The 16,350-nt window shown below is 46.3% G+C and overlaps 1 protein-coding gene across 2 annotated transcripts in view; it reads right to left on the bottom strand.

Moving 5' to 3' along the window:
- LOC125463801 (phosphoribosyl pyrophosphate synthase-associated protein 1) overlaps positions 1-14,218 on the bottom strand; it is a 35,337-nt gene extending 21,119 nt beyond the window's left edge. For both annotated transcript variants that reach the window (XM_048555523.1, XM_048555524.1), the window contains exons 1-6: positions 14,112-14,218; positions 12,656-12,757; positions 7,056-7,108; positions 5,045-5,111; positions 1,973-2,145; positions 19-134 (exon numbers count right to left, since the gene is read on the bottom strand). In XM_048555523.1, coding sequence (XP_048411480.1) covers positions 19-134; positions 1,973-2,145; positions 5,045-5,111; positions 7,056-7,108; positions 12,656-12,738 — 492 coding nt within the window. In that variant the 5' untranslated portion in view covers positions 12,739-12,757; positions 14,112-14,218. The remainder of the gene's footprint in view (positions 1-18; positions 135-1,972; positions 2,146-5,044; positions 5,112-7,055; positions 7,109-12,655; positions 12,758-14,111) is intronic.
- Positions 14,219-16,350: the final 2,132 nt, after the last annotated feature.

Genomic DNA, 16,350 nt, shown 5'->3' with positions numbered 1-16,350 from the left:
ACAGTTTCACATCCTCACCTCGTCCTGGATGTACTGCAGCAGAAACGGTGATGCTCGAAGATTATCAACAGGAATATTGAAGAAGCCCTGGATCTCCTTCTGATGCAAGTCCATTGTGATGATGTGGGTCAAACCTGAGGACACAGCACATGTTTCATCAAAGGCTCAAAGCTAATTCCAAACCAAGGCCAGAAACAGGGGCATATAGGATGAGGCGGCTATTCGGCTCTTAGAGCCTGCTCCGCATTCATTACAATCATGGTTGATCATCCAAATCAGTCCCCTGCTTCCCCCGCACCGCCCCCCACGCCCCCACCCCGTAACCGTTGATCCCTTCAGCCCAAGATTTACATCCAACTCCTTCTTGAAATCATACAATGTTTTGGTCTTGACTATTTACTGTAGTAGCAAACTTCAGAGGTTGACCACTCTCTGGGTGAAGATTTCTTCTCATCTCAGTCCTAAATGGCCTACCCTATATCCCTATACTGTGACCCCTGGCTCTGGACTCTCCACTCATTGGAAACATCCTTCCTGCATCAACCTTGTCTAGTCCTGTTACAATTTTATAGGTTTCAATGAAATCCCTTTTCATTCTTCTAAACTCCAGTGAACATAATCCTAACTGATCCAGTCTCTGCTCATATGTCAGCCCTGCCTTCTGAGGGATCAGTCTGGTAAACCTTTGCTGCACTCTCTCCAGCAAGAACATTCTTCCTCAGATAAGGGGATCAAAACTGTACACAATATTCCAGGTATGGTCTCACTAAGGCCCTGTGTAATCACTCCTGTACACGAAACCTCTCACTATGAAGGCCAACATCCCATTTACATTCTTCACTACCTGCTGCACCTGTACACTGACCTTCAGTAACTGGTGCACGAGGATACCCAAGTCTCATTGCTCACTCCCCTTTTGTAATTTAAAGTCAAGTAATAAACTGCTTTGCTGCGTTTGCTCCCAAAGTGGATAACCTCACATTTATCCACATTATATTGCATCTGTCATGCATTTGCGCACTCACTCAGTCCGTCCAAATCATACTGAAGCATCTCTGCATCCTCCTCACAGCTCACCCCACCCCCGTACTCAGCTTTGCGTCATCTGCAAATTTGGAGATATTACATTTAGATCCGCCATTGATATCAGTAATATATAACTGTGATTAGCTGAGGACAGAGCATTAATTGGTGCCTGCCATTTGGAAAAAGCCCTTTTACTTTGCTAATTTTTTTTGGTCTGTCAGCCAGATTTCTCTCTATCTTCCATGTGCTTTAATTTAACACGTTAATCTCCAACTTGAGACTGTTGAAAGCCCTCTGAAATCCAAATTAACCATATCCACTGGTTCTGCCTTATCAACTGTTAGCTAATCCTCAAAAAAATGCCCGTACTTTTGCCATGCATGACTTCCCTTTCCTAAATCCATGCTCACTCTGTCTAAAGCTGCCAACAAATTAACAGCCTTAAACACTGAAATTAAAGAAAATAATTGTGAATGTTGGAAGTCTGAAACGAAAACAACTTCAACTAATTCAGCAGAATTAATGTCGAGTTCAGTGACTCTTCATTTTGAGTTCTGACAAAGGATCACTCGACTCAAAATATTAACTCTGTTTTTCACACTACAGTGCTGTCATACCTTTGGAGGTTCTCCAGCCTTCCTGAAAAAAAATTCAGGAAAACTGAACCCGCTTCAACATAGTCCAAGGCTTGGGGTTAATCAGGCAGGCCCTTTGACCTGGCATTGGCTTTCCCTTGTGCTCAATGAGGAGATAAACACAACTACATTTAATGGAAAAAGACGAGAAAGGGATTGGCAAATATTCCCAGCAGTTACTATCAGTCCCATCTCTTTTGTTATCATCACTTTAAAGAATTTATTACTTTGCTGAGTAAACTACAAAGTTGGCCACAAGTAGTAACATACCAAGAGCCCCACAAATTCTGCCCCTCCCCTACACTGCTCACCTGCTTTAGCAAGCATACACGCAAGCAGTTTGCACACAATCGAGCCCCTTTTCCTCATCTTGCATTGCTTGCTGTAGGGGAAGTACGGAATAACACCAATGATGTTCCGAGCACATGAGGTTTTGCAGGCATAGGCCATGATCAGTAGTTCCATTACAGCCGTATTAACATCTCTGCAAAAGAATGGACCATTAGCCTGCTCACCTTCTTTCAGCAATCATACTAAGTTCACTCAGCTAACAGCCCAGCCCATGTTATAATCACATTTAACCATTTCCAAAAGGCAAACGTACACGCAGGTAAGACCATAAGTAGAAAGAAGGTTATTCAGCCCCTCGAGCCTGTTCCACCAAAAGGATCTGACATTCCTCATGTCCACTTTCCTTCTACTTGCTTGTAACCCTCAGATTCTTGGTCAGTTGGAGAATCATTTCAGAGACTTAAATATACAAAAGCACTCTGCCCCTACAGCTCTCTGCAGCAAGGAATTCCAAAGACTTAACACTCAGAGAAGAAACTGATCTTTACCTCAGTCTTAAATTGGTGCCCTTTTATTCTGAGACTATGCCGTCTGGTCCTACACAGTCCCCTGAATGGAAACATCCTCTCGGCATTCACCCTATCAAGCCTTTTGAGAATCTTATATGCCTCAATGAGATCACTGCTCATTGTTCTAAACTTCAAATACAGTCAGCCTAATTAGCCTTTGTCATAAGACAATCCCTCCATACTAGGGAACATCCTGGTGAACACTGTTTGAACTGCCTCCAATGAGATAATATCTTTCCTTAAATAACAGGACCAAAACTGCTCACAGTACTCCAGATGTGGTCTCACCATCACCTTGTACAGTTGGGGTAGGCTTCCTTCTCTTATGCCCCAACCACCTGAAATAAGGGCCAACAACTCGTTAACCTTCCTGATTGCCTGCTGCCCATGTCCTAGCTTTCTGTATTCTGTGCACCAGTCCAAGTGCCTTTGTGGAACAGCTTTCTGCAGCTTTCTTCCATTTACTGTTTTTGTTCTTCCTTCCAAAATGAAGGCCTTCACATCTTCCCCATATTACACTTCAGTGTTAACTTTTTGACCATTTAACTTATCAATAACTGTCTATAAACTGTTTGTATCCATCTAAAAGCTGACTTTCGACCTGCTTTTACATCATCTGCAAATCTGGCTACAGTACACTGACCTCCTTCTCCAAGTTATTTATATATTTTGTAAACAGCTGTAGTCCCAGCACTGAACCCAAGGAACCCCAGTGGTCACAGGTTGCCAAACTGAAAAAGAATTCCTTTTCCCTACTCTGTTTCCTGTCCATTGGCCAGTTCTCTAGTTATGCCAATGTGCTACCTCAAACACCATGGACTCTCATCTTGTAACTTAATCTGTTGAGGGGTACCTTGGAGAATGCCTTCTGGAAGTCCAAATACAACACAACTACTGGTTCCCTCATATCCACTCTGGGTGAGACTTCCTTGGAATAATCTTAATAAATTAAGAATCATACAACACAGAAACAGTTGAAACAGTGTAAGACCAGATGGCATAGTCTCAGAATAAAGGGGCACCAATTTAAGACTGAGTCACCTCTCAACCTTTTATGCGCTGGAGAAAAAAAGTTCCAGCTTCTCCTCATAACTTAAATCCACCATTTCTAGCAACATCCTGGGAAAACTCTTCTGAACCCTCTCCAGCTACTACAGAAGAGGCCTCACCAACCACCGTCTCAATATAATGTCCCAAAGCTTAAACTCAAAGGACTGGGTAATGAAGGCAAGTGTGTTATTTGCGTTCTTAACCACCTTGCTGACGCTCGGGAGGTCACAACCAGGGGTGATAGTTTAAAAGGATAAGATGCAAATCTTTTAGAACTGAGATTAGGAGCATTTTTTTCCACCGGGAGAGTGCTGAGCCTGTGGAATTCACTCCCACAGAAAGTGTTTGAGGAGGTAGATATAGCTATTTTAGCTAAAGAGAGCTAGTGACATTGGGGGGCAGGGGCTGGCGAGGGATTCATGTAGAGGTCTGGAGGTTGGGGTTTGGATTTGGATACTGAGTTTGATGATCAGCCATGATCATACTGAATGGTGAAGCAGGCTCTAACAGCCAAATGGCCTACTCCTGCTCCTATTTTTTATAATTCTATCACTTCAAATCCATGCCCCCCTCATTTTTAAAAAATTCTTTTGAGAGCAGGAACAGCTTCTCTGGATTGACTCTGCTCAGCTCATTCATGTTTTTGAAAACCTCTACTAGATCTCCGCTCATCATTCCTCTCTCCAAAGAGAACCGTCCCAACTTCTTCGATCTGTCCTCATATCTGAAGTTTCTCATCTCGAGCCACTATTGTGAATCTGCACGCTTTCTAACATTTTCACTTCTTTCCTGTAACGTGGTGTCCCCCCCAACAGCTGTGCACAGTACTCCAGCCGTGGTCTAACAAATGTCTTGTACAAGTTCAACATCACTTCTTTGCTCTTGTACTCTATGCCCATTTGATAGTGACACTAAGCTATTCCTCGATCACTTCCTCACTCCAGCCACTACTCACAGTGGTGCCCTCTGGAGAAACTTACCATTACTGACCCTACTAACCCAAATGCACTCAAATGTCCTGAGTAATTTACAAAACGAGGAAGCAGACAGAACAAGCAATTCCAATGGAATACAGAATATGTGAGGCTGGATGAACACAGCAGGCCAAGCAGCATCTCAGGAGTGTGCTCCTGAGATGCTGCTTGGCCTGCTGTGTTCATCCAGCCTCACATTTTATTATCTTGGAATCTCCAGCATCTGCAATTCCCATTATCTCAGAATACGGGAATGTTGAGTTGCCAAAGCCTGCTTGCTTCTATATCATACAGAGCTGCAAGTGATATAGGGCTCCTGTTTTCCTCATGTTAACATGTAGCCCAGGCACCAATGTGTATCCAACCACCCGGTGCAAATCGGTCACATTTTGAAATACAACAGGAGGATTGCATTGTCCACTGGCTGCCCACCCAGTCCCCCTCCAGTGACAGTCTCCATCACAGAACAGTGCTGATCACTCAGGCAGCCGACACTAACCTGGAGATGGTCTGTATGATGAAAATATCCTGCCCACGAACCGATTCTTTTATCTCCACACGGGTTTCTGAAGGTAATGCAACACACAGAGAAATAAGAAAAACTTTGGTTCACCTGGAACTGAAGTTCAATGCTGTGTCAGTCTACATACAAAATACATGAATATAACTCAGCTGCAGCATTCTCTCCATCCTCACACTTGGTATAATGTGTCTGAGCACTAATTGCACAAATCATTCCACTGCCTCCAATGGTTAACACTTCAGGGAACGTAGAAAGAAAGAAAGATCTGGTGGTATATATAGAGAAATCTTCGAAGGAAGGTTGTGAAAATGTATGAGAGGTAGTGAGCTTTATTAATAGAAGCTTCGTGTACAAAGCAAGGAGTCTGCAGGAAAACTTTGGAAAACCCCACTTAAAACCTCAATAATTTTCAGTTCGGAACTTCACGTCAGTTCAGAGGAGATTTACGAGTAACATACAGAGGGAAGGGATTTCAGTTACATGCAGAATTTGAAGATGATGTACCGTCCTCTTTTTTGCCTCAAATTGAGTTTGTGGCATTCTGGTTTGCTCTTTGTTACTGTCTGTGCTTCCCGATGTGTAGGCTCGATGCATATTTTAAAATCATAAAATGTTTGGTCTGCGAACCAACAGGGGATTGCTTCTTGGACGGAAGGTGCTCAAAATAAAAACCAAAGGTGACAGGAGAAGTCGTTTCTTTTTGAAGATGAGATTTATAATTTGGAACAAGCACCCTTTTGGAGAGTTCTTCTAAAAGAGCCTTCACAAGCACATTGGGCTGAATGGCCTTTGCCTGTTTAATATTTCAAGTCCAGGGCTCTCCTTCAATCAGTGACACCAGAATTGCATTCCAGCAGTTTGTTATTTCACATTTCCATTATTTTCAGTATTTCAGTTTTGTTCTCCCTCTGTACTGATAAGTTTTCATTCACTCATGGGATATGGGCATCACTGGCTGGGCAACATTTATTGCAAGTTGCAAGATGGGGGCAGACTAAGACGCTCTAGTTGGAGCTCCTCTGCTTGCCGATTCCTTGTCCTTTTTCCCCTCTTTGCAGCAGTAGTTCTTCCACAAACCCCCTGCAACCAAAACCACAGCACCCACCCACCCACCCCAACTTTTTAAAACTACCCTCTCATACCTGGATAACAGAGGTGGAAGGAACAGGTGGCGAGCACGGGCTGGGGAACAGAGTGAGGCACGGACAAAGGCCAACGCGTGGAGGCAGCATGGCCTCAAGGTTTGATGCTCGTCGGGCAGGGGCACTTGTCGGAAAAGGACTATAACTTGAATACTTTACAGACATGTTTATTCTCATTCTGAACTTTTGAACTTTGTATTCCCACACTTTTTTTTTAAAAGCCATTTTGATTCACAATGATTCCATCGGCCCCCGCAGATCTCGTACATCATAGGTAGGCCACAATTTCAGTAGGAAAATCCTAGTTAAAATGGCCCCTGCAGACTGTCACAAAATGAGGAAACTATTTTCAAAGAATTTGGGGCGGCACAGTGGCTCAGTGGTTGGCACTGCTGCCTCACAGCGCCAGGGACCCGGGTTCGATTCCACCCTCAGGCAACTGTCTGTGTGGAGTTTGCACATTCTCCCCGGGTCTGTGTGGATTCCTCCAGGTGTCTCCGGTTTCCTCCCACAGTCCAAAGTTGTGCGTGTTAGGTGGATTGGCCGGGCTAAATTGCCCGTACTGTTCAGGAATGTTTAGATTAGGTAGGTTTGGGGAATCGGTCTGGGTGGGATCCTCTGAAGGTAGGTGTGGACTTGCTGGGCCAAAGTACCTGTTTCCACACCGTAGGAATTCTATGAATAACCATTTCTCACAGGCTTGAGGTGTGGGGACTGCAGAGGAGAAACAAGGAAGCTAAATAATATGGAGGGTACATCTACAGATGTCATGTATATTTACTGAACACTACAGCAGAACAGATATCCTCACTTCACCGTGTACAGTAGGGAACACAGCCCCTTACCCCGGTTTGGCTCCTGGTAAACCACAGCTTTGCCAAGTTCAACTCCAAGACGTCTAAAGAAAAACAGAGAGGAGGTTAAAGATTTATAACTGTAATTTTAGTGCTGCTCAATGGTGAACAACATCATAGTTTCAAATTGCATCCGTGGCTCCTAGCAACTAACAGCTGTGGTACTTGGTACCACACGTTTGAAGATCTCAAGCCTGTGAAACTGCTGCCGATTTCTTTCAAATTAAGAAGTTAATCCACTATTAACCAAAAGTTAAGTATTCACAGGTCTACAAAAGATCAAGCTGCACAACTTCGACTTCAAAGAAGTGCGGAACCAGTTCTAAGTTCAATAAAAATCACAGGAAAAACTATGACATACAAGTGTGAAGTTTCCGTTAGCTCAATATTCCTTTTGAAAGTTTTAGCTGTTTGAAGCTAGACACACACCAATTAATTGGTATCTAATTAAAAGGGGCAATTTAAAACATTTATTCAACATCCTGTAATTCTGTATCACTGCAGAATTTGAAAGGACAGATTGTAAATGGATCTCTCAACAACCAGTACTTAGAAACAGCCTTTAAAGTAATAAATGATGCCATGAGGCTTCACAGAAGCATTACAGAAATAAGTGGAATATTGAGCCATGTTTGGAGACGAGGACAGATGATCAAAAGCTTGATCAGAGAGTTTAGAAAGAGGGACTTGGTAGGGGGTGGGGGGGGGGAAGCAAAGTAGCAAGACAGGCAGATGCAGGGAGTGAATTCTAGAGTTCAAGACACAACATTGGAGCAATTAAAATTAGGGATGAACAGAATTAGAGTACAACGAATAATTCAGGGCATTTAAGATAACAGACTTGGAGAGGCATGGAGAGATTTGAAAGCAAGAATAGGCACTTTAAACTGAAGACACTGCTTGAACAAGACACCAGCACAGCATGCATAGGGGTGACAGGGAGACAGAACTTGCTCTGAGTTATGAAACAGACAAAATTCTGGACACCCTCTAGTTTACCAAAGGTAAAGCGTGAGAGACCAGCCAGTAATGCATTGGAACAGAACTAATGAAACAACGTTTACAGTTAATGATGACATGAGTGTCTCAGTGGCAGTGATCTGAAACAAGATGAAGTTGATCAATTTAATGGAGGTAGAAATGGACAATTTCAGTGATATCTCGATTGAGGTCAGGCAAATTAGGGAAGTCCCTGTACTTTCATAAAATTCTTAGCTTTTGAGGCGACTCTGGGGATAACAGAATATGATTTTCCTCATGACTACAGTGAACTGTGACACTCACCAGATACAGACACTGCCATTGTGGCAAGGTCAACATTTATTGCAATAACTGCCTTTAACAAAGTGGCAGAGGACAATTGTCTGGAATACAGCAAAGTTGCGTGCTGGGCCATTTCAACAGCATCATTAAAGTCAATCTCATTGCTGTCTTGAGTTACACAAACATTAGTTTGCTTAAGGACACCAATGAATCAGGCTGCTTTCTACAACAGAGATAATGGGAACTGCAGATGCTGGAGAATTCCAAGATAATAAAATGTGAGGCTGGATGAACACAGCAGGCCAAGCAGCATCTCAGGAGCACAAAAGCTGACGTTTCGGGCCTAGACCCTTCATCAGAGAGGGGGATGGGGAGAGGGAACTGGAATAAATAGGGAGAGAGGGGGAGGCGGACCGAAGATGGAGAGTAAAGAAGATAGGTGGAGAGGGTGTAGGTGGGGAGGTAGGGAGGGGATAGGTCAGTCCAGGGAAGACGGACAGGTCAAGGAGGTGGGATGAGGTTAGTAAGTAGCTGGGGGTGCGGCTTGGGGTGGGAGGAAGGGATGGGTGAGAGGAAGAACCGGTTAGGGAGGCAGAGACAGGTTGGACTGGTTTTGGGATGCAGTGGGTGGGTTGGGGGGGGGGGGACGAACTGGGCTGGTTTAGGGATGCAGTGGGGGGAGGGGGCGAACTGGGCTTGCAGTGGGGGGAGGGGACGAACTGGGCTGGTTTAGGGATGCAGTGGGGGGAGGGGGCGAACTGGGCTTGCAGTGGGGGGAGGGGACGAACTCCCTAAACCAGCCCAGTTCGTCCCCTCCCCCCACTGCACCACACAACCAGCCCAGCTCTTCCCCCCCACCCACTGCATCCCAAAACCAGTCCAACCTGTCTCTGCCTCCCTAACCGGTTCTTCCTCTCACCCATCCCTTCCTCCCACCCCAAGCCGCACCCCCAGCTACCTACTAACCTCATCCCACCTCCTTGACCTGTCCGTCTTCCCTGGACTGACCTATCCCCTCCCTACCTCCCCACCTACACTCTCTCCACCTATCTTCTTTACTCTCCATCTTCGGTCCGCCTCCCCCCCTCTCCTTATTTATTCCAGTTCCCTCTCCCCATCCCCCTCTTTGATGAAGGGTCTAGGCCCGAAACGTCAACTTTTGTGCTCCTGAGATGCTGCTTGGCCTGCTGTGTTCATCCAGCCTCACATTGTATTATCTTGCTTTCTACAACAACTTGGCAGTTGCATGGTGACGATTTCTGACACCAGATTTTCATTGCAAGTTTAATTAAACTTCAAAGAAAAATAAGGTATTGTAGGTGTTAGAATTCTGAAATAAAAACAGAAAAGTGTTGGAGAAACTCAACAGGTCTGACAGCATCTGTGAAGAGGGGTAGAGTTGAAAGAGTCCGGTACAACCATTCCCAAAAAAAAGTAGTGAGTTTCTCCAGCACTACCTTCTTATTTTAATTAAAGTCCAGCTCATGAAATGCATGGTGAGGTCAGATTTCATCTCTTTAGATGATTCACCCAGGCCACTACATTACTAAAGATAGTAGGAACTGCTGATGCTGGAGAATCTGGGATAACAAGGTGTTGAGCTGGGTGAACACAACAGGCCAAGCAGCATTAGAGGAGCAGGAAGGCTGACATTTCAGGCCTAGGGCCTTCTTCAGAAACGGGCGAGGGAAAAAGGGTCTAGGCCCAAAACGTCAGCTTTCCTGATCCTCTGATGCTGCTTGGCCTACGTTCATCAAGCTCTACAACTTGTTATCCCACTAAATTACTAGCCTAGTAACAATCATTAAAAACAGCTGTGGAATACAAATGATGAAATCAGCAGTGAAAATGAAAGCACAGATTGCACTGTCAGTTTACTATCAGTGAGAAACTAATAACTGATTAATGCATTTTCTATGCATCACAAAACAACCAGGGTATAATTACACCCAAAGAATAAAGGTCATGGAGCCACTTGGAAACATTTATTAACTCAGGGCGTTACCTGGTCAAATAGTAACTTCAGAGGATTCCTCAGATTGATGGAACTTTATTCTGTATCTAACCCCATGTTATACTTATCCTGACTGTGTTTGACAGGAACAGCGTTGATGGAAATTTAAATTTGGTTTAAAAGAGTAGAGAGAGTTTTATTTTCATTTTAGGGAGAGCAGAGGAAGCTTTACTGTACATCTAACCCCCTGCTGTTCTCATCAAATACTCCAAGGACAATGCAGAGGAGAATTACTTTCAGTTCTAAAGGATGAGGGAGCTTTTATTGTGTTCCTCAATAGCCATCAAGAGTCATCTACAACAAAGCACTACCTTTCAGACAAACTCTCAATACTGATGACGACTTTATTCCATGCTGAAGCGTGGGTTCCAGCATGATTAAAATGAGTAAAAGTCTAATGCTGGCTCCGTGTTGCAGGGCCCACCTGAAGAGGCCCCTGGTGGGGGTGGGGTGCAGTCGGTGCATTTGGTTCCACTGTTTGTGTTCGCCCCCAACTGGGCCTGTCAGAGATGCTTAGGATGGCTGTCATCTTCACAGATGCTTCAGTCCTGAAGAAGGATAATTCCCAAAGTGCTGATTTCTCCTTTCCTCCAAATGCTGCCTGGCTTGCTGTGTTTTTCCAGCCTCCAGTTTGTCTACCTTGGATTCCAGCATCTACAGTTTATTGTCTCTTCACAAATGCTTCTGCGTCGACAGTACTACCGTCACTGAATTCAGCCCCACCCTGTGATCAGCATCCTGGAGGATGGCCAGAAAGTTAAGTCAGGCTATCTACACCCTCCCCCGCCCCCACCAAGACCTGCAACAGCTAGAAAGCAGCTAGCTGATCAGCACCATGAGGGCAACTAGGAATAGGCAATAAATGCTGGCCTAGCATTTTTCAAATTTGATGAGAAAAACTCAAATTCACCGACAGTTTGGCTGTTGGAAGTTTAGGGGAAATCTCTCCACTTGTGCTATATACCTGGCACGCAGGAAGATGTTCGTAGTTGTTGGAGTTCAGTCGTTTCAGCTCCAGCACATCTCTGCAAGAGTTCCTCAGAGTAGTATCCTCGGCCCAACCATCTTCAGCTGCTTCATCAATGACCTTTCCTTCATCATAAAGGTCTGATGTGGGGATGTTCACTGACGATTACACAATATTCAGCACCATTCACAACTCCTCAGATACTGAAGCAATCCATGTTCACATGCAACAAGATCTCAACAATGTCCAGGTTTAGGCTGACAAGTGGCAAATAATATCCTTGCCAGGCAATGGCCATCAACAAAACACAACCTAACCATCTCCTTCGGACTGAAATCTCCAAATCAACATCCTAAAGATTACTATTGCCCAGAAACGGAGCTGGAGCTGCCACAGAAATGCAGCAGCTACAAGAACAGATCAGATTCTATGGTGAGTGACTTACCTTGCAATCCCTTGAAATATACCTGAATGGAATATTCCCTACTTGTCTGGGTGACAGCTTTGTCAGCATCGCTTTCACCACCTCAAAACTTCCATTCCTCCACCACTGCTATACGGTTGTAGCAGCATCAACGATTCACAAGAGGGACAGTACTAATTGCCAAGCTTTCATTATTCTTTCGCTGTTCCTGGGTCAAAATCCCAAACTCACACCATACAGAATAGAGGTCAAGGTGCCAGCTCACATGACCTTCTTGAAGGAGTAAATGCGAGGCTCATCATGCTAACATTCACTAGTCTAGACAGACTGCTTCAACCTGCAATAATTATTGAAGCTCTCTCAGGATATTGTTCAAGAGTCAAACAAACATACAAACTTCAAATTTTGCCAAGGAGATTTTTCACCGGAACATAAATTGCCCTCCATAAAGCTACACTGAAATTCCACTGACTAGTTTCAAACCCTTCATTCAATAAGGTAATAGACCACGAGTGGTATCTAGCTGAGATTAAATGACTTAGGAAAGAAAGACTTATTCATAAGCAACAGAAATAAGGGCTGTCTAGTTGGAAGAAAAGTTAGGAGAGCTGATTACTTGAGCAACCTATCAGAACTTAACTGGTCAGAGTCCAGTAAATATGTCAGGGTGACATATTTAAGATCTCCCAAAGAGTACAGGCATTGTCAAGGGAATATTTATAATTAAATCGACTAGGGATATTCTCAGGAGTGGGAAAATGAGAACATGGATTGCAGTGGAAGAGTTGGCAAGTGATCACCTCCACAGATTCTCAAAAGATTCTTGACAATTGAAATGTAGGGCAAGTGAAAGCCTAGCTCCCTTTGGCTGCAGTAAATTATTCCACACACTATTGATTACAAAACATAGGTGTTCCACTTACTCTGTGATGCGTTTGGCGAGTTCTGTGCAGGCTACGTTGGAATTAGCCGAGAATACACGATATCCACCCTTGGCCACATTCATCTTTGAGAATTCCAGAATCCTGCCGGGACAGGGACAGGGACAGGGACAGGGACAGGGATAGCAAAGACGACAAAAGCAAAACAGAAATAAATTCCACACTGACTGACTGTAATCCTGATCTCAGTACATGTCAACGAATGGCACAATACCACAGCAGAGCAGGAGAGCTGGAGAGGGATGGGGGAGTGAGAGAGAGAACAGACAAAGGGAGGCAGGGGGCAAAGGGCCAGGAAGCCCAAAGCTTGAAGCTCAAATGACCAGAGACAAGGGACATGGTGTCATGGGAGCAGAGAGGGCAACAGGCAGGGGCAGGGGAGTCAGGCACAGGGTGCGATGGTGGGCAGAAGGTCAGGAAGGTGGTAAGATCAGTGGCGCAAAGTGGGAAAGGGATCGGGGGGGGGGGAAATCAGGGTTGGGGATCATTGGGGAAGCGGTGGAGTCGGGAAGGTGGGGGTTCAGGGTTTGGAGAGGAGCAGGGAGACACCAGGGTCAATGATGCAGAGGGTCAGGGAGGGAAGGGTGGTGGTGGTGGTCAGGGTTTTGGGGGGGATGGCATGTGGTGGAGGCAGGTGAGGGGGTGGTGGGAGCGGTGTGTGTTGGAGGGTGTGGGGGGTGCAGGGCAGGGGTGTGGTGGAGGTGGGGGGGTTGGGTGTAGATGGGGTAGGGGGGTGGGGTGGACAGTGGTGGGGGGGTGAAGGTGTAGGGTGGGGTGGAAGGAGGGAGGTGGGGTGGAGTGGAGGTGTAGGGTGGGGTGGGGTGGGGTGGACGGTGGTGAGGGGGGGTGAAGGTGTAGGGTGGGGTGGAAGGAGGGTGGGCTGGGGTGGCGGTGTAGGGTGGAAGGGGGGGGTGGGGTGGTGAGGGGGGTGGGGTGGGGTGGAGGTGTGGGGTGGAAGAGGGTGGTGGGCTGGGGTGGAGGTGGGGTGGTGAGGGGGGGTAGGCTGGGGTGGCGGTGTAGGGGGGGTGGTGGTGTAGGGGGGGTGGGGTGGTGAGGGGGGGTAGGCTGGGGTGGCGGTGTAGGGGGGGTGGTGGTGTAGGGGGGGTGGGGTGGCGGTGTAGGGGGGGTGGTGGTGTAGGGGGGGTGGGGTGGTGGTGTAGGGGGGGTGGGGTGGTGAGGGGGGGTAGGCTGGGGTGGCGGTGTAGGGGGGGTGGGGTGGTGAGGGGGGGTAGGCTGGGGTGGTGGTGTAGGGGGGGTGGTGGTGTAGGGGGGGTGGTGTAGGGGGGGGGGTGGTGTAGGGGGGGGGGTGGTGAGGGGGGGACATGTCCCTTTCCCACAGCCTCCCTCCCCTCGTCTCTGTACATTTCTGTAAATCAGCCTCTCACCCAATAACACGCCCCGCATTCCACCCCCCCCCCCCAATATACATCCCCCTCACCCTATAGAATGTATACGTCGGCCTGGTATAGATCCCGCTCCTGCTCCGGCGCCTCTCTCCGTCCCCGCCGGAAGTCTCTTCTCGTGTATCGACCTTTCGCCCAGCTCCTAGTGAACAGCCGTTCTGACCAATCAGCGCCGGTATAAAGGGCGGGACTTCCGCTTTGGTTCCTGCAACTGCATTTTCAGCAGCAGAATGCATCAGTGTGCAGCCATGCAGCAGATCCATGGACCCATTTGCTGCTGTGCAACAGGAGAATGCAACAGCTTGCAAATATGCAGTAGGGGAATGCATCAGTTACAAATAAAGCATTCATTCCCCAACGTATGGGTAGGCGAATGTCTAGTGGCATTATCACTAGACTCTTAACCTGGACACCCACACAATGTTGTGGGGACCTGGGTTCAAATCCCACCTTGGCAGATACTGCCGCAACAGTGTATCGTTGGTGGAGGAGTGGAAGTTTGAGGTGGTGCATATGAATTCAATAAAAATTATCTGGGATTAAGAGTCTAACAATGACCATGGATGTGTTGCCGATTGTTAGAAAAACCCATCTGGTTCACTAATGTCCTTTAGGGAAGGAAACTGCCATCCTTACCTGGTCTGGCCGACATGTGACTCAAGATCCACAGCAATGTGGTTGACTCTGAATTGCCCTCTGGGACAATAAATGCTGCCTGGCCAGCAACATCATCATCCCGTGAAAAAGAAAGGGAAATATAAGCAAAGAGCATGCTTCGATCTGCAGTCATGCAGCAGGGAATGGATCATATTGCACACATTTCACTCACCAACTGTCATAATGCATCACTCTGCAACTATACAACAGGGACACACATGCATCACAGTGCATTGTTGCAGTTGTGAAAAATGCACCAGTCTGCCATCATGGAACAGTAAAACAGTGAACTCTGCAACACGAATAAGAAAATAGTATTCGTGTAACACGAATAATAAAACTTTCTCATTGCACAACACGGAAGCAGTACATCACTGTACCATAGATAACACAGTGTGGAGCTGGAGGAACACAGCAGACCAGGCAGCATCAGAGGAGTAGGAAAGTCGACATTTTGGGTCGGGACCCTTCTACAGATAATCTGAAATGACCAAAAACATCAACTTTCCTGCTTCTCTGAAGCTGCCTGGTCTGCTGTGCTCATCCAACCCTACACTGTGTTATAAAGAACAAAGAAAATTACAGCACAGGAACAGGCCCTTCGGCCCTCCAAGCCTGCGCCGATCAAGATCCTCTGTCAAACCTGTCACCTATTTTCTAAGGGTCCATATCCCTTTGCTCCCTGCCCATCCATGTACCTGTCCAGAAATATCTTAAAAGACACTATTGTGTCTGAGTCTACCACCTTCGCGGGCAATGTGTTCCAGGCACCCACCACCCTCTGTGTAAAGAACTTTCCATGCATATCTCCCATTAACTTTCCTCCTCTCACTTTGAACTCATGACCCCTAGTAATTGAGTCCCCCACTCTGGGAAAAAGCTTTTTGCTATCCACCCTGTCTATACCCCTCATGATTTTGTAGACCTCAATCAGGTCCCCCCTCAATCTCCGTCTTTCTAATGAAAATAATCTCAATCTACTCAACCTCTCTTCATAGCTAGCACCCTCCATACCAGGCAACATCCTGGTGAACCTCCTCTGTACCCTCTCCAAAGCATCCACATCCTTTTGGTAATGTGGCACCCAGAACTGTACACAGTACTCCAAATGTGGCCGAACCAAAGTCCTATACAAATGCAACATGACCTGCCAATTCTTGTACTCAATACCCCGTCCAATGAAGGAAAGGATGCCGTATGCCTTCTTGACCACTCTACTGACCTGTGTTGCCACCTTCAGGGAACAATGGACCTGAACACCCAGATCTCTCTGTTCATCAATTTTCCCTAGGACTTTTCCATATACTGTAGAGTTCGCCCTTGAATTTGATCTTCCAAAGTACATCACCTCACATTTGCCCAGATTGAACTCCATCTGCCATTTATCTGCCCAACTCTCCAGTCTATCTACATTCTGCTGTAATCTCTGACAGTCCCCTTCACTATCTGCTACTCCACCAATCTTAGTGTCATCTGCAAACTTGCTGATCAGACCACCTACACCTTCCTCCAGATCATTTACACATATCATAAACAACACTGGTCCCAGCACAGATCCCTGTGGAACACCACTGGTTACAGGTCTCCAATTTGAGAAACCCCCATCTACTACCACCC

The sequence above is a fragment of the Stegostoma tigrinum genome, chromosome 22 (genome assembly GCF_030684315.1).
Source record: "Stegostoma tigrinum isolate sSteTig4 chromosome 22, sSteTig4.hap1, whole genome shotgun sequence".
NCBI classification, from domain to species: domain Eukaryota; kingdom Metazoa; phylum Chordata; class Chondrichthyes; order Orectolobiformes; family Stegostomatidae; genus Stegostoma; species Stegostoma tigrinum.
Note: the sequence above shows the minus strand (reverse complement) of the source record. Positions and strands in the feature narration are given on the sequence as shown.